Here is a 19,234-nt window from a genome sequence, read left to right on the forward strand (position 1 = left end):
TATGGGGACATGAGAGAAGCCTTCCACAGGATGGTAAAACATCCCCTTGGCAACGTCCTTGCAGACCAAATTCTCTCACATCAGAAGTGACTTAAAGTTTCTCAAGTCACTCCTGACAAAAACACACATATAAATAAATATTATTGACATTAATACTTAATTATAATTTATATTATTTATTTTAAATACTTGTAAATACCCAAGTAGGTTACTTTGGACAATAGGTAAATGCCTATGTAAGCAGATGAACTTGAGACTTATTCCCTAATGAGCAATTGAAGTTCAGACAATGCTTGAATAATATGTGCACTTGATCCATGAAAAAAAATTGACATCCTTTGAAAATAAGCCTTAATGCATCTTTTGGAGCAAAAATTAATATAAGATCTTGTCTTATTTTTGGGAAAATACGTCTTTTCCACGATGGAGGTGGAATTCTGTGCTAGCAAATATGGGTAAGTTGGAAAAGGAACCAGGCTAGAACTGTTTTCCCTGAATCTAATTTTCTGTGAGGGGAATTGTATGGCAAAATCATTCAAAATGTACAGTAGAGTCTTGCTTATCCAACCTTAGCTCACCCAACATTCTGTATTATCCAACATAGTCTGCATCCCGTCCGGATCCACAGCTGTTTCAATACATTGCAATGTTTTGGTGCTAAATTCGTAAATACAGTAATTACTACATAAAGTTACTGTGTATTGAACTGTAAAACATGATGTTTTTGTGCTTAATTTGCAAAATCGTAATTTAATTTGACGTTTAATAGGCTTTTCCTTAATCCCTCCTTATTATCCAACATTTTTGCTTATCCGAGATTCTGTCGGCCCAAGACTACTGTACTATGAACATGTTAGGAAAGCCGACGTGATACAGGGGTGGGCAAAAAGCGCCACGTAAATTATGTTCGTACTAGCCACTCAGTCTGTGGCCTCCAGCTCCTGCTGCCCTGTAAAAAAAAATGGTCCAGCACATCTTTAGCTGGGATTTCCACCATGTCTGGGGGGTCTTCATACACCACACTTGTAGGGTTAGAAAATGCAAACAAAATATTTTGCAGACCATGTTTTGAGGCCCATGAGTCAATATCTGCCCAAAAGGGATCTTTAAAAAAAATGGACTTCCAGGGACTGTCTTATGTTTATGTTTTTATTTTTTTAATGACCCAGTAAGACCCTCAAATATGCTGAGAATGTACCTTTTATCCCCTAAATAAAACTGAAATAAGAGAATGCACCAAAAAGTATAGACTTAGTACAAAAGAGACAAATCTTAAATTCCTGAGTATACTAAAGCTATCAAATATTGGAAGAATTAGGGAAGGCAAACTCTTGCAGTACAGGATTCATGGGCATTTTCTTTCCACACATTGCTTGCCTCTTTCGTATTCTTGCTTGGAGATCCACATCTACTGGAAGGTTGTTTGCTATCAGCTTCAGTCACATGCTTGGAGGGGTTTTTTGGGAGAGTTCTCTATTCAGTCTCTGTAAAACTCTGCAGTAGCGTATTGCCTCCTGCTACAATCGAGATCAAAGGGAGCAATTTTATTTTGGGTGGGAGTGGGTTATAGCTCACCAAGTTCTGCAAGGCTAATTCAGTGTCCTAGACTTGTTCCCCTTTCCCAATATAGAATCAGCACTTAAACCAATTGTTTGCTTCCAAGAGATTGGGATAAACCAGTGTTACTCAACCTTAATGCTGCAACCCTTAATTCATAACAGTAATTTTGCTACTGTTATGAGTCCTAATGTAAACACAGTATCTGATATGCAGGATATATTTTCATTCACTGGACCAAATTTGGCACAAATACCTGATACACCCAGATTTGAAAACAGGTTGGGGGGGGGGATTGACTTTGTCATTTAGGAGTTGTAGTTGCTGGGATTTATAGTTCACCTATAATCAAAGGGCATTCTGAACTCCACCAACGATGGAATTGAAACCGCCTTGAGTCGCCGACTGGCTGAGAATGGCGGTATACAAATACAGTAAATAAATAAATTGAACCAATCTTGGCACACAGAACTCCCATAACCAACAAAATACTGGAAGAGTTTGTTGGGCACTGACGTTGAGTTTTGCGGTTGTAGTTTGCCTACACCCAGAGAGCACTGAGGACTCAAACAATTATAGATCTGAACCAAACTTGGCATGAATCCAAGTTGATGAATATGCCCAAATGTGAACACAGGTAGAGTTTGGGAGAAACAGACTGACATTTGGGAGTTGTAGTTGCTGGGATTTATAATTCACCTACAATCAAAGAGCATTCTTATCCCCCACCAATAACAGAATTGGGTCAAACTTTCCACACAGAACCTTGAAGGGACTTGCTGGCACAAACCTCCTTCCAGTCTTGCTCACTCTCCCTTGCCCGTGCACCACGCTGCCATGCATGGAGCACGCCTGCTCTCCCCTCCCCATTTGGAGCCCCAGAAACATCAACCCCCTTGGCTGAGAGCCTGGCCAATCACAGCGGAGGAGGGCTGTTGGTGGGAGGATTTGCCATCTGATTCCAAAAAGGGAGAGAAGGACAGGTGGAGAGATCTTCAGTCTTCTCTGCCATCAAAAATAATATGTTTTCTGATGGTTTTGGCGACCGCTCTGAAACCTCCCTAGTGACCCCCCCAAGGGTCCTGACCCCCAAGTTGAGAAACACTGGGATAAACCAGGGCTCAAAAGCCAGACAAATCTGCAATTGCCACTAATTGGGCACTAAAGTGGGAAGAAGTGGTAGTAATCTTGGAAAAACATTCTAATACAGTTCCCACAATCTCTCATTTAGTGGCCATGCTAGCTGTGGAATTCTGAGAAGAATTGTCCTTAATTTCCGTCTTTTCTAATCTCTGTCTAGGAGTGGAAATGAATACCCTCCAGCACATTAACACTAGTAAGAGAACTTGGAAAACCCCCAATCGTCTCTTGATTTTGCATATGCTCTTTCTGGATGAAAAAGCACCAAATAAATAAGAAATGAGAAATGGATTCACCCTGACGGTGACCCCAAGTAGCAGGTCACTAGCAGGGCTGTGTAAGCTCTGTGTTCTTAATCCTGCGTAGGGCATAAATTATGCAAGATTTTAAGTGATGGACAGTTCTTGGTTTTGCCAGGCATGGAGTGGTGGAGAGAATAAGCATGGCGCTGACTATAGGGAGTACAGGAGTCCCTTGTTGCAACAGTTCTGAACACAATTCAGTGTGCCGGTCATAACCTTTTTTGGCCCTTTCATGACATCTATTGACCAGGTTGGTGAGAACCTAGTCAATAATAATAATAATAGTAATAATAACACTTTATTTATATTCCACCCTATCTCCCCAAGAGGACTCAGAGCAGATTACATGACACATACATGGCAAACATTCAATGCCGTTTTGGATAGACAATACAGAGACAGAAGAGAAAGGAGGTATGTTGTGTCGATGTCAACGTCCGGCTGTTTGGCTTGTCATGAAATGAATGTCATGAAAGGGCCTAAAAGGTTGCGAGAACCTAGTCAGTGGAAAGGAGTTCACATAGATCTGAAGGCAAGGAAGCATGAGGAGCCGGATGGATGGATGAACGGACAGACAAGTTGACAGACATAAAAATCTGATTGGCAGCTCAGTGTGAAGGCTCTCCTCAACCTGCTGTCTCAAAACAAGTGATAAAATCCAGGCAACTTTATTCTTTCCTATATTTGCTATTAGGAATCTTGCCTGCTATTTCAGATTCTGGATTGGTATTTGCTAGCATGATGCTAAAAAAGGACATAGGGTGCCACGACACATAAGAGATAGATTAAATATGTTTAATGCCTTACATGAATTCAGGATGCTTCCTCATAGTAGACAGACACCATCTACGCATAAACAGTGTTTGCTGTATCTCTAGAGATAAGCCTTTCCTCTGCTCTTTGCAATCAGCATCTACTGGGGAGAGATCATTCTACATTTTTGCATTGGAGGCATTGGATTGCTATGGATTGTGTGTGCTGCTAACACATCACAGAGGCAACTGTTCAGATCTGGCAAGAATAGTCTCAAAATGTCCAGGTTCCTCTTTTGACTTTCCCCTTTTGTCCTCCACTTGCTTCAGTTAATGTAAACTAAATTCAAAGTGCTGAAGTAGTTTGCAATCAAGTCTGTAAGAGAGGAAGAGGAGTCCTACTCTTCTCTCTAGGCTCGGGCCATAGCAAACTACTGCAGCCTCTTCTAAATTGTGCATTCCTCCTCAATATATTGAGCACACTATAATGTTGGTGTAATGGTTTGAGTGTTGGACTACAGCTCTGGAAATCAGGGTTCAATTCCATACTTAATACTGGAAACCCACTAAATGAGCTTGGCCCCAGAAAAATCTGTGGACATCTTAGATAGGGTGTCCATAAATCATAAATGACTTGAAGGCACACAACAACAGCAACAACAACAACAGCAATGCCTCGTAACCAAGGTGTGAAGTCTTGTAACCAAGGTGAAAGAAGAAAGTGCAAAAGCTGTGTTGCAGTTAAACAAAAAAACAAAAAAACAAACCAAGATTATGGCAAGCAGACTGATTGATAACTGGCAAATAGAGGAAGAAAACATGGAGGCAGTGACAGACTTTGTATTTCTAAGTGTGAAAATTACGGCAGACGCAAACTGCAGTCAGGAAATCAGAAGACGTTTACTTTTTTGGAGAACAATGACCAATCTCAATAAAATAGTGAAGAGTAGAGACATCACACTGGCAATGAAGATCCACATAGGTAAAGCAATGGCACTCCCCATAACAACTTATGAATGTGAAAGCTGGACCATAAGGAAGGCTGAGAGAAGGAAAATAGATGCTTTTGGATTGTGGTGCTGGAGGAAAATTCTGAGAGTGCCTTGGACTGCAAAAAGATCCAACCAGTCCATACTTCCCTGCTCACTGGAGGCAAGGATATTAGAGGCAAAGATGAAGTACTTTGGCCACATAATGAAAAGATAGGAGAGCTTAGAGAAGATAATGATTCTGGGGTGAATGGTAGGAAAAAGGAAGAGGGGCTGACCAAGGACAAGTTGGATGGATGCTATCCTTGAAGTGACTGGCTTGACTTTGAAAGAGCTGGGTGTGCCATGGCTTACAGGGAGCTCTGGCGTGCATTGGTGCATGAGGTCACGAAGAGTCAGAAGTGACTGAACAAATAAACAACAACAATCAAACAACAATTACGGGACACTGATCTGAGCAACAATATAGAGGGCTCTTCTATTAGCAGGAAGTTGGTACTCTTATATACCTTCCTCGTGTTTACCTTTTCAAAAGTTACTGTTGGATTCCTGTTTGTAGGATTCTGGAGATTATAATCCTTAAAAGTGGACCCTTCCCCACTCTTACCGACCCCAAAATACCATAGTACCCAACCCCCCCCCCCCTTATACCACATTTCCTACCCCATGCCATCACCTTCTTTCAACCACCCTATTTTCCTACTTTCCTATACCGCACATATGTTCCCCCTCTTTTATTGTTATTGAAAACTTTAATAAAATATATATATTTTAAAAAAGAATGAGCTTTATATTTTAATTTAGCAAAATCAAATAACCAAAATAAGTTAAATAAATGAGTAAGAGCAGTGTCTGTCTGCAGCCTGTTTAGGAAGCAGAATTCAGAGCTGTCTCTCCCTTTCTTTGTCAGAGACACTCCGCACAAAGTTCCTCCTTGCCCCACCAACCTGTGCCAGTCAATTCCACCCTCTGCTTGTGAAAACAGTCAACCGGACAGCTACACTGTTACGCTCCTCCTCTCCTAAAACAGCTCAACAGGTTTTCCTGGCTGCATAACTTAAATAATTGAGCTTTTTTTGTCATTATTCCCCGGGGGAGGATCAGATCACGCCTCTGGGCATTGGGTTTCTTGCCGCTTCTGCTACCTGGTGGCACCTGTCTTCCGGCAACACCAGAAGGCCCTTCCCAGAAGTGCTCTGGAGAGAGTCGTCCCCAGTGCAGAGTGGTCCACATCTCACCTCTGTCTTGTCTCCACTGAATCAGCCCTCGCATGGCGTCCTGGCATCCCTACACTTGTCTCTCTTCTGCCCTGACCGGCTGGCTATTGTCACTGCTGGGTGAGTCTGGGAAATTGGCGCCGGGGCTTCTTTCTTCGCTGCACAATGAAGTGTGACCGTGTTGATATATGGGAAGCTTTGAGCTGCAGTTATGGGGGAGGGCATGTTGGTCCAAAAAAGTCAGTGGAATATAATATGGCGTACATTCCTCTCTCTCCTCCCTTCCAGCCATGCCTAATGAACAAAAATGCTGGGGCGAGGAGGCCTGTATTGCCATACGTGCCAAATTTGACGTGTGGCAAGTTTCTGCTATCTTTTAAAGAAATTGACAGGTGCTGCTTTTCCTGTTGTGCTACTACTGCAAAGAGGAAAGTAGAGCTCAAAATTTGGTGCTCAAATTTTAGATCTTCAGATATTTTGAAATTCAACTCCCAGACATCCTAGCTAGCATGACTGAAGTTTAACAATCCTGGAAAATGAAACACAGCACATACAAAGGACCAAAGTTCAAGCAGGCCTGCATGACGTGTGGTTCACCAAGCCCAAAGAAAGCATTGTAACAATTTTTGCCACCCAAGGCAAAGAACATGGTGACACCTGTTCATTCCTTGTATAAAAGCCAAATGGATTGGCAGATGTAGCCTTTTTTTTTATTAAACACTGGTGATGAGTGAAAATCCACCACACCTGAAGCCTTGGGGCACAGTGAGCAGGACAGACAGTTTGGGTCACAGCTCTTCTCTTAGAACCTTGCTAATGAATCTCAGAATCTATTGCCTGCAGCAACCAACTTGTCTGCATAATGCAGGGGTAATTCAGTCAAGGAAGGAAGGAAGGAAGGAAGGAAGGAAGGAAGGAAGGAAGGAAGGAAGGAAGGAAGGAAGGAAGGAAGGAAGGAAGGAAGGGCCCATGCATGTTGGGGAATCTGAGCTGTTAGCCTCAAAATAACCCTCAGATGGGGTGATTCCACCATAAATATAGCAGAGTACCAGAAGTAAACTTCATAACCAGCAGAAACTTACACGTGATGAGCTGGGACAAGCTTCTATATTTTAGGATGGATCAGGATTACAGACTCAGAAGTTTAGGTTCAAAAATATTTATCAAAGTAAAAGAAATACATTCTTGATTTTAAAAAGTTCTTGGAGCTAAGTAGCTTACTAAATCTCATCTTCTAAAGAGGTTAAAGGGTAAAAAGTCCATGCAGCTACATTTTGCCTAGAGCAGTGGTTCTTAACTTGTGGACTGCAAACCACTGGTGGGCCACAAGGATGAAAATCTGGTTTGCAGGCCTCTTTCTTCTTTATTTATTTATTTATTTATTTCATTTCATTTCATTTCATTTCATTTCATTTCATTTCATTTCATTTCATTTCCACTTCTTACATGCCACCAGCCTGTTGCTGACCATGACATATGTTCTGTATCAGAAACTGGAGCTGATATGGTCTATCCAGTGAAATATTCTGAATCTCGAACCAAAACTAAAGTTGACCAAAAACTTATTTGGTACTAATGTTGGAGAGTGGTCCCTGGTCAAAGTAGTCCCTGGTCAAAAAAAAGGTTGGGAACCACTGGCTTAGAGAAAGGCAAAATGTGCATCCTCATAGGTAAAGGTAAAGGTTGTCCCCTGACATTAAGTCCAGTCAGGTCTGACTCTGTGGTGTGGTGCTCATCTCCATTTCTAAGCCGAAGAGCCGGCGTTGTCCATAGACACTTCCAAGGTCATGTGGCTGGCATGACTTCATGGAATGCCGTTACCTCGTAGGTATTAGCATCCTCATAGGTAGAAAGAAAAACAGAAAAGATGGGAAAATGGCGAAAAGGCTATATGGCCAGCCCAGGGCAATAAAAATACCTTTTAAAAAGAAGTTCCCTCACAGAATTCCAATGCTACAGCATCAAATGGGAGGAGACAGTGGCAAGGAGGAAGACAAATCCCTTTTGGGAAACATGCATAGGAATGGGAAGAGGGGGAAGAACCCCTCAGCCTAATTCTATCTCTAGCTACTCACATCTCCTTCCATAAACCTGCACGACCTCTTCAATCTTCAGGGGAGGCCCTCCTTTCGCCCCTTCCTCCATCACATGTACGACTTGTGGGTACAAGGGAGAGAGCCTTGTCTGCTGTGGCCCCCCAACTGTAGAACTCAATGCCTGGTGAGATTAGGCAAGCCCCCACCCTAGCAGCCTTTAAGAAGAATCTAAAAACTTGGCTCTTCCGGTGTGCCTTTGGAGAATGACCACATATTTATTTCCTGTTGTCTTCTCCCTCAAGGTGTCCTCATACTGCCCTTCCCCTCACCTTTTTCTAAGGCCTGACTCCACTGTTCGTCCTCCACACGCTCCTCCCTTACAAATACATCTTTTTCATTGTCATCTCATCCAGGGTTTTATCACTTTATGTGTGAATCTGGTCCTCCCATTGTGTGTGTTTGTTACTGTATCTTGCACTGCTCTGTTTTGTTCTTATGTTCACTTATGTTATTGCCTTATTTTATTGCGTTGTTATTTTTGCTGTTTTGTATTCATTTTATTGTAGTTGCATTATTGGCCTCGGCCTCATGTAAGCCACCCCGAGTACCCTTTGGGGAGATGGTGGTGGGGTATAAATAAAGATGATGATGATTATTATTATTATTATTATGGAAGGAAGAAGGATTATCTTCTCAACATGTGCCCTGAATATGGGGAGCTGTAAAACTCCTTCTTCATCACCTTCTTCCTCTTTCTCCAAATTTTATCTCCTCTAGTTATAGGATGCTCATACGCTAGTAGTTGGAGCCCCCAGTGGTGCAGTTGGTTGAGCCGCTGAGCTGCTGAACTTCCTGACCAAAATGTCGCAGGTTCGAATCCAGAGAACGGCATGAGCTCCTGCTATTAGCTTCTGCTAACCTAGCAGTTTGAATACATGCAAATATGAGTAGATCAATAGGAATCACTCCAGCGGGAAGGTAACGGTGCTCCATGCAGTCATGCCGACCACATGACCTTGGAGTTGTCTACGGATAATGCTGGCTCTTTGGCTTAGAAATGGAGATGAGCACCAATCCCCAGAGTCGGACATGACTGGACTTAATGTCAGGGGAAAACCTTTACCTTTACTATGCTAGTAGTTTATTCTTGCTGGAAAAACAAAGGGCATACCAGCATGCCTAAAAATAACCTGCCTTCAGAGAGCAATAAAAGAGTTTGGGGAAAACAAAAACCTTGCTGACTTTTCAGCTTCATCAAAAATGTGTTTCCTTCTCTCTTTCCTCCCTCCTTCCCTCCAATTAAAAAACTGGCTTAAAGGGATTCTGGTTGTAATTGCCAATGTGATAACACTGACCATTCCGCTGCTGTCTGCGATTTCTCCCCCAGTTGGATGCATATCTGAATTCAGCAGGTGTTAGAAAGGCTGACAAAAAAATGCAGATTATAGCTGGATTTGGAAATGTCTACTTCTTAACTGTGTTTTCACACACTGAGTTTGGAAATGTCATTGTGAAAGCCGATGTACTACCACTGGTGGGTTTTTTTTTTTAAAGTAAGGTTAGTTGCTGTTCATTACAAGGTTTGGCAGGTCAGGACTATTTCAAGACCTGAGATTTCAAGGTCCAAATCGATGGTGTCATAGCCCCTGGTAATATCACAAGCGTTGGTAATAAGTTCCAAATTGCAAATAGGTTTCCAAAACTGTGTGGTTTTCAAAGAATTTATCCCAGCGGGAAGAAAATGGCTAAAATTGCTCATTGCTTTCTTCAAGAAGAAAATTAGTGATGAATTACATCCTTAATAAGCATGGATATGATCTCGCTTTAACAGGGTGAGTCTATTTCAGAAACTGTCTTATCCATGGCTTTAAATGTGTTACTGTTTTCTCAGCTTTAGATAATTGTAAATGTAATAGCCTACTGTGTCAAGGAAGAAGCAGCGTGGTCTAGAGCTGTGAGTATTGGTCTTTGACTCCGGGGGATGATTGCTCAAATACCACTTGGCCATGGAAACCCACTGAACAAGTCACATTCTCTTAGCCACGGAGGAAGGCAATGACAAGTCGCTATGCACAATTCTAACCAAGATCACCCCAGGATAGGATCGCCATAAGTCAGAAATGACTTGAGGGCATCCAACATCAACAAAGCGTACCATGCTGTTTTTAGCTTGGTTCGCTCTATTATTAAGCAGTGTGAGTCGACTGCCTCAGGTGGAAAATGCTTGGAAATGATGTTGGCACTCTCCTTCCTTCCTCCACGCAGTTCAAAGTAGTGGTCCATGGACACAACTGCCAGTTCACCACATCAAATACTTTAAGAAGCACTGCCTTGTTTCTCATGATCTAGGGTCTGGAGAACAAGCCCTATGAGGAGCGGCTTAAAGAGCTGGGCATGTTTAGCCTTCAGAATAGAACACTGAGATGAGACATGATGAGGGCCATGAATAAATATGTGAAGGGAAGTCATAGGGAGGAGGGAGCAAGCTTGTTTTCTGCTGCCCTGAAGACTAGGATGCAGAACAATGGCTTCAAACTCCAGGAAAGGTGATTCCACCTGAACATTAGGAAGAACTTCCTGACTGTGTGTTGGGAATCAGGAGCTGTTAGGCTCAAAAATAACCCTCACTGTGCATGATTCCACCAAAAATATAGTAGAGTGCAGGATGCAGAGTTCATAAGCAGCAGAAACTTATGTGTAGTGAGCAAGGACTGACTTCCATTCAACAGGATGGAACAGGATTGCAGATCCACAACTCATAGGATCAAAAATAATATGTTTATTAAAGATAAAAGAAATCCACTCTAGATAGAAAAGGTTCTTGGAGCTATAACTATACCTACTACATCGTGCCTTAGACAATGGCAAGATTAGGGGTCCTCAAACTTTTTAAACAGAGGGCCAGGTCACAGTCCCTCAAACTGTTGGAGGGCCGGATTATAATTTGGAAAAATACATGAATGGATTCCTATGCACACTGCACATATCTTATTTGTAGTGCAAAAAACACTTAAAAACAATACAATCATCAAAATGAAGAACAATTTTAACAAATATAAACTTATTGGTATTTCAGTGGGAAGTGTGGGTCTGCTTTTGGCTGATGAGATAGGATTGCTGTTGCTATTGGGTGCTTTCAAGTCATTTCATACTTAGGTTGTTCCTGAGCGAGGACCGGCTAAATGACCTTGGACCATATCCGGCCCCCGGGCCTTAGTTTGAGGGCTCCTGGGGAAGATGCTTCCTAACTCTAGAGAAGACAAAAGGAAAAGAGGCCAGAAAATGGAGACAGGCCACATTGACCAGCCCAGGGCAATAAAAATACCTTTAATAGAGGAAGTTACATTTCCCTGAAGAGATCACGTTCCTAGGTATTCAAAGGGAAGGAGACAGTGGCATGCAAAAATGAGTGAGACAACCCCCCTTCTTAAAATCAACTAACCAGAGGAAATTGGGGAGGAATCCCTCAGTCTATCTAGACTAACTACTCATTGAGAGCTGGAGACTTGTGTAGGCAGGGATGAAACCCAACACTGTGAGAGGTGTTCAGCAGTGGAAGTCTCTGCCCAGGGTGTGGTGAGGCTCTTTCTTTGGAGGCTTCTAAGCAGAGTCTATTAGTTATTTATTTAAAACATTTATATTCCGCCCTTCTCACCCCGAAGGTGACTCAGGACGGAGTACAGCATATACAAGGCAAACATTCAATGCCGGGACACAAATTCAGATATGATATATAAATATTAAAAATATTAAAATACACCATTTAAAGCCATGCTAGTCATCTGCGTCAAATATAATTGACCTGGTCATTTTTCTTATTGCCGCTTTATTGCCCTGTCTTGAAAGCTTGGTTCCACAGCCAAGTTTTACCATCCTTCTAAAGGACAGGAGAGAGGGGGGCAACCTGATCTCACCAGGAAGGGAGTTTCATAGCCGGGGAGCAATCACCGAGAAGGCCCTGTCTCTCGTCCCCACCAATCATGTCTGTGACAGTGGCAGGACGGAAAGCAGGGCCTCCTCAGAGGATCTTAATCTCCGTGATGGTTCATAGGGGGAGATGCGTTCAGACAGGTAATGTGGGCCGGGGCCGTTTAAGGTTTTATAGGCCAAAGCCAGCACTTTGAATTGTGCCCGGTAGCAAACTGGCAGCCAGTGGAACTGGTGTAACATGGGAGTTGTATGCTCTACATGGCCCTCTGTTGGAGGTGCATTGAATGTGATTTTCCTGCTTTTGGCAGGGGGTTGGGCTGGATGGCCCTTGAGGTCTCTTCCAACTCTATGATTCTATGATTCATGGCTCTCCTGCTATTCATCTTTCTGGAAAGATAGATTAGACGACCAAGTAGCAACAGTAAGAACAAACCACAGAACAGCAGACTGGTTCAAGATTTAGAAAGGAGTACAACAGGGCTGCATACTCTCGCCCTACCTGTTCAACTTGTATGAAGAACGCATCATGTGATGTGCAGGGCTTGACAAATGCAAGGTTGGGGTTAAAATCTTAGATATGCAGATGACACCACTTTGATGGCTGAAAGTGAGGAGGAGCTGAGGAACTTTATAACCAAGGTGAAAGAAGAAAGTGCAAAAGCTGGCTTGCATTTAAACATTAAAAAAAACCCCCAAAATTCTGGCAACCAGACTGATTGATAACTGGCAAATAGAGGGAGAAAACGTGGACGCAGTGGCAGATTTTGTATTTCTAAGTGCAAAGATTTCTAGGTGCAAAGATTACTGCAGATGCAGACTGCAGTCAGGAAAGCAGAAGATGTTACTTTTTGGTCAGCCCCTCTTTTTTTTTCCCTTCCATTTTCCCCAGTGTCTACTCTAAGCTTTCCTGTCTTCTTGGGAGGAGAGCAATGACCAATCTCGATAAAATAGTGAAGAGTGGAGGCATCACACTGGCAATGAAGATCCGCATAGTTAAAGCAATGGTATTCCCCGTAGTAACCTATGTATGCGAGAGCTGGACCATAAGGAAGGCTGAGCGAAGTAGGATAGATGCTTTTGAACTGTGGTGTTGGAGGAAAATTGTGAGAGTGCCTTGAACTGCGAGAAGATCCAACCAGTCCATACTCCAGGAAATAAAGCCCGACTGATCAATGGAGGGAAGGATAGTAGAGACAAAGAAAAAGTACTTTGGCCACATCATGAGAATACAGGAAAGTTTAGAGAAGAGAATGAGGCTGAGGAAAATTGAAGGAAAAAGGAAGAGGGACTGATCAAGGGCAAAATGGAAGGATATTATCCTTGAAGTGACTGGCTCAACCTTGAAGGAGCTGGGTGAGAGGTCACGAAAAGTTGGAAGCGACTGGACGAATAAGCGACAACAGAACAGATGACTTATATGACTTATTTTGCACTACTAAATTCGCCTGTGCTCAAACTGCATTATTATTATTACTATTATTATCATCATCATCATAGTCCAACAAGAGGCAGCCAGGTTAATAATTGGGGTGGCATACAACTCCCATGTTACACCAGCATACAACTCCCATGTTACACCAGCTCCATTGGCTGCCAGTTTGCTACTGGGCACAATTCAAAGTGCTGGCTTTGGCTTATAATGCCCTAAACGGCCTTGGCCCAAATTACCTGTCCGAACGCATCTCTCCCTTTGAATCATCATGGAGATTAAGATCCTCTAGGGAGGCCCTGCTTTCCGTCCCGCCATTGTCACAGGTACAATTGGTGCGGACGAGAGGCAGGGCCTTCTTGGTGATTGCTCCCCAGCTATAGAACTCCCTTCCTGGTGAGATCAGGTCGGCCCCCTCTCTCCTGTCATTTAGAAGGATGGTAAAAATTTGGCTGTGGGACCAAGCTTTCAGAACAGGACAATAAAGCAGAAATAGGAAAGATTACCAGGCAAATTAGATTTGACGTGGATGACCAGGACGGGTTTAAATGGTGTATTTTAATATTTTGATAAATGTTTTTAATGTTTATGTATGTATATAAGAATTTGTGCCCCGACATTGAATGTTTGCTGTGTATATGCTGTGATCCGCCCTGAGTCCCCTTCGGGGTGATAAGGGCGGAATAGAAATGTTTTAAATAAATAAATAAATAATATTATAATTTTTGTTCTTTTTACTGCCAATCCTGTCTTCTCATGATGTGGCCAAAGTACTTTATCTTTGCCTCTAATATCCTTCCCTCCATTGAGCAGTCGGGCTTTATTTCCTGGAGTATGGACTGGTTGGATATTCTAGCGGTCCAAGGCACTCTCGGAATTTTCCTCCAACACCACAGTTCAAAGCATCTATCTTCCTTTGCTCAGCCTTCCTTATGGTCCAGCTCTCACATCCATAGGTTAAAATGGGGAAAACCATTGCTCTGACTATGCAGATCTTTGTTGCCAGTGTAATGTCTCTACTCTTCACTGTTTTATTGAGATTGGTCATTGCTCTCCTCCCAAGAAGACAGGAAAGCTTATTGTAGACAATGATTCTGGGGAAAATGGAAGGAAAAAGAAAGACGGGCTGATCATGGGCAAGATGGATGGATGGCATCCTTGAAGTGACTGGCTTGACCTTGAAGGAGCTGGGGGTGGTGACGGCCGACAGTGAGCTCTGGTGTAGGTTGGTCCATGAGGTCATGAAGAGTCTGAAACGACTGAACGAATAAACGACAACAAACAATAATCCATTCAGTTTCTTTATGAGTCTGGAAACAGAACTGGATCTGTCCTCTTTATTGCCACAGGTAGAAAACACTTTAGGTTTGCCGTAGATCCTAGTATTGCCAATCAATAGTCACCAAGCATCTAGTCTATCTGTTCCTCTTCAACTGATTTTTCCCTCCTGGTGAGAAGCAACATAGAAGAAGCAGAGAGAAAATTGCAGAGGGTATTTCCATCGTAAAATTCTGTTTAAGGCAAGCAATTGCAGAACAAGGGTCTTGTGAAAAACAGGAGAAGGGGTGTGCGGAGAACATATCCTCAGCCAGCTCTGTGCTCTTTCCTGCTTCTGATTCTGTCTTAGTAATGGATTCCAGATGCTTGTACCTGCTTTAAGAGCTACACAACAGGGAGGAATCCCATCGCTCTATCACTTCATCCCAGGCAACAAATCCCCTGTTGATTTCTGCCTGGGATGTTGCTGCGAGGTGCCCAGGGAGAAAGCTCAAAGGAAAGAAAGATGGCCACCTTTGTACCCCCCCCCCCCCTTGTTGCCTCCTTAAAGTGGAGCCCGGCACATTGGGACCTCGATGCCCACCCACCCCCACCTCAACCCCCTCCTGCTAGATTTATGGCCTTCTCCCATCCGTGCCCCACTCTCTTTCCCCGCAGGGAGCCGGCCCATCCATTACAGCCTGTGGTGGCTGCTGGGCTCCCACTGAGCCAATTTTCATCCATCTTCCCTTGTCGCCCCCCTCCTCACACCCGCCTCCCGGCTCTCCTCACTCAGCTCCTGCTAATGCAGCCCCTGGCGTGTGGCCGATGCTGTTGTTCAGCTTTTAATTTACAAGGGCGCAGACCTGTAGGCCCCGCCAGCTTGGGTTTTGTTATATGGATGGTTTCAAAGAGCCGGAGATGGAAAGGAAGGGCCAGGATTAGGGTGGGCAAATAAATCTCTCTCGTCGGCGGTGTTGACAGATGATAAAGAGACTTGTGGAAGGAAATGAAAATGGGAGGGGAAGGCCTCAAATATGGAGATGGGGTGTTGTTTGTTTGCTGCTTTGTATCCTACATTATCAGCCAAACACTTTCTCTCTGTTGTCACCTTGAATGTTTTTTTTTAATGTAAAAGGATACTATAATTTGGAAATAGCTATCCAGAAATGGCTCTAGCATTGCCAGGTTGAATATGGGAAAGGGCTCTCATTCTGGCAGTATTATGGTTGTCTAGAAGAAGGGAAAGCTGACTGGCACAACCTGGGGATCACAACCAGCTACACTGAAGACATCTGCCCTTAGGCTCTGCTGCCCTGCTGCTGAATATGCATGCTCAATGTGGAATACATTGCACCACATTAAAACAATGGATGTGGCTCTTTATGAGACATGCCACATTACCACAGGATGTCTATGCCCCACACCACTGGAAAAATTATATTGTTTAGATCAAGGATCCTCAAACTTTTTAAACAGAGGGCCAGGTCACAGTCCCTCAAACTGTTGGAGGGTCGGATTATAATTTGAAAAAAATGAATGAATTCCTATGCACACTGCACATATCTTCTTTGTAGTGCAAAAACTCTAAAATACAATAATTATAATGAAAAACAATTTTAACAAATATAAACATTAGTATTTCAATGGGAAGTGTGGGGCTGCTTTTGGCTGATGAGATAGCATGGTTGTTGTTGTTGTTGTTGTTGTTGTTGTTGTTGTGTACTTTCAAGTCGTTTCAGATTTAGCTTGACCCTGAGCGAGGGCCAAGTAAATGACCTTGGAGGGCCGTATTGGGCCCCCGGGTTTTAGTTTGAGGACCCCTGGTTTAGATGATATTGCACCACCTGACATCCATCAGGAAGTAGCAGCCAATAACGAAAAGACCAAGGCAGTGACATCTTCGGCTCATCCTCTGTTCAGATATCGGCCAGCATGCCAATGGCTTAAATCAAGAAACAGCTTCCTAAGATCGAGAGAGATACTCACAGGAACACCTCAGCAAGCAAGAATCCAAAAGTGGCAGCCTAAAACCTAGCATCTTAAGCAGCCATCCCAAATGTTTACCAGGATGCCAATGGTACAGGCACCCTAGAAATGGGTAGCAAAAGCAAGCACTGAGTGACCATGTGGTCTTCTTTCTATCTTCAACCTAGAGAGAATTAAAAGGCTTGTCGGGTAGAGTTTTTGTTGACTGCGAAAAGGACAGAAAATGTTGACAGCCCTTGAGGAGAAACTCAGTACTGGATGTGTGACTAGCCCCTTTGCCCTTAGCCCCCATTCACTATGCCTATGCAGGGTTTGCTCAGATGGGGTTTGCTTTTGTCATTTTCTGAAGCTTAGAGAGTGTGACTTTTTGAACAAGAATGTGAACTTAGGTCTTCAGAGTTCAGGAGTCATACCAACTCATCAGGCGGGCCCGTCGTATGTTGCTTCCTCTCCCTTTTTGGCATGGAGCCCTTCACAAAATGCACAAACACGTTTGGGCTCCGTGCCGAAAAGGGAAGGGTAGCAGCACATGTAGCCATCCTATGTTGCCTTCCCTACAATGAGGGGAAGCCGGGTGGTGACGTTTCTCCCAATGGAATTAGGGGCAAGGTAAGGCGGGCATGCAGGGTGTGGCATGGCGGCCTTACCATGCCACCTGCTGGGAATCCATGGATTCATCCCAATATGGGGCAAGTCCATGGGCCTTTTTGATGAGGTCGATGGTCCAATGCTCAAACTATTACAACAAACTGGTTTTATCCTCCAACATTTCATGATGTGAACTAAGTCACATGTTTCCAAAAAACATCAGAAGTGGTCAAAATAATAAACATTATCAATGAGGAAGATCACACAAGCCAGGAGAGATTGCAGCAATTTGCTTTTGCCAGAGCTTACTGGGAAAGTAAAGTTTCTAACCCATGTTTGGAACCACTGCTGAACTACTAATTGTGTATTTTGACTTCAAACTGCAGTAATTGAAATCAGCCAAGGACAAAGAGGGAAAGTAAAAGAGGGAGACAGAATTCAGGACACTAAAGCAGCTGAAAAAAGTGGAATAACAAGGGAATAATGGGATCTGTTCATTTTTTTTTTGTCGTGTCAGGAGTGACTTGAGAAACTGCAAGTCGCTTCTGGTGTGAGAGAATTGGCCGTCTGCAAGCACGTTGCCCAGGGGACGCCCGGATGTTTTGATGTTTTTTATCATCCTTGTGGGAGGCTTCTCTCATGTTCCCGCATGACGAGCTGGAGCTGATAGAGGGAAGCTCATCCCCGCTCTCCCCGGATTTGAACCTGCGACATGTTGGTCTTCAGTCCTGCCGGCACAAGGGTTTAACCCACTGTGCCACTGGGGATCTGTTCATGCAAAATTAAGACAGCTGAAAGATGTATATGTGTGCAATTGCCTGATCTGGCCAGGGTGGTCCATGCCTTGGTCACCTCTAGATTGGACTACTGTAATGCGCTCTACGTGGGGCTGCCCTTGAAAACAGCTCAGAAATTTCAACTGGTTCAACAGGCGGCGGCCAGGATGTTAACTGGTGCTCCCTACAGAGAGAGGTCAACCCCATTCAAGGAGCCCCATTGGCTGCCGTTTATTTTCCGAGCCCAATTTAAGGTGCAAGTGCTTACCTACAAAGCCCTAAACAGTTTGGGACCACCCTACCTGCGTGGCCGCATCTCCATTTATGAACCCATGTACTCACTTCGTTCATCCGGAGAGGCCCTGCTCACGATTCCGCCTGCATCGCAGGCGTGTCTGGTGGGGACGCGAGACAGGGCCTTTTCTGTGGTGGCCCCCCGACTCTGGAACACCCTCCCCAAAGATCTTAGACAGGCCCCTACATTGGCAGTCTTTAGGAAGAACTTGAAGACCTGGCTGTTCGAATGTGCCTTTCCAGAATAGGAAAAGTCCAACAACAAGTCCCAGAAGCACTTTAGTAGAAATTAAGATTGCTGGCACACTGCACTTACCCTATAATCCTACATATCCCCTGTCACATCAGCACTTTTAATTCTGTACCCATTACTCTGGCCCGGCCCAGTTTTATTGTGTCTTAGTGTATTGTTTTATTGTTGTTGTTTTAATATTGTTTTAACTGTTTTTGATTTGCTCTAGGTTGTGTATCGTTATGCTATGTTTTGAGGCCTTGGCCTTTGTAAGCCGCATCGAGTCCTTCGGGAGATGCTAGCGGGGTACAAATAAAGTTAATAATAATAATAATAATGCCTAAAGAAGGGCTAAGGCAGTTATAATAGCAGATAAGGGAGCAGGAGGATAACAGAAAAACAATTAATGTGCTCTGTCACAAGAACAGAAACTTGCCCTGATTTTAAAACCATTGCTTTCAACTGTGGGAAAAGACAGGATACCATTATTGATTGGAATTTCCTGATCAAAATGAACTTTGTGGGAATCACACACCCTGCCTGGTACAGAAAAACATCCTCCCCCCCCCCCCCCCCCCGCCTCTATTCCTAACCTTCACAACATGCACACATTCCCTGGTGCCTTCATGAATATTTCAATGCTTCTTTCACGAGTCTCCCTGCAGAACCCACTTCCAAGAATGGCTCCTTCTGGTTGCGCCATGAATACAGAAAAGGGAATGCCTGTATTTTTAAACCTGGCAAGT

At 43.6% G+C, this 19,234-nt stretch overlaps 1 protein-coding gene across 1 annotated transcript in view; it reads left to right on the plus strand.

The window, feature by feature from the left end:
• The first annotated feature begins 5,951 nt into the window (after positions 1-5,951).
• Positions 5,952-19,234, plus strand: part of LOC132780645 (V-set and immunoglobulin domain-containing protein 10-like) — a 60,385-nt gene continuing 47,102 nt past the window's right edge. Inside the window, exon 1 of the mRNA XM_067462181.1 lies at positions 5,952-6,077. Coding sequence (XP_067318282.1) covers positions 6,011-6,077 — 67 coding nt within the window. The 5' untranslated portion in view covers positions 5,952-6,010. The remainder of the gene's footprint in view (positions 6,078-19,234) is intronic.

Source organism: Anolis sagrei, chromosome Y (assembly GCF_037176765.1).
Source record: "Anolis sagrei isolate rAnoSag1 chromosome Y, rAnoSag1.mat, whole genome shotgun sequence".
Lineage (NCBI taxonomy): Eukaryota > Metazoa > Chordata > Lepidosauria > Squamata > Dactyloidae > Anolis > Anolis sagrei.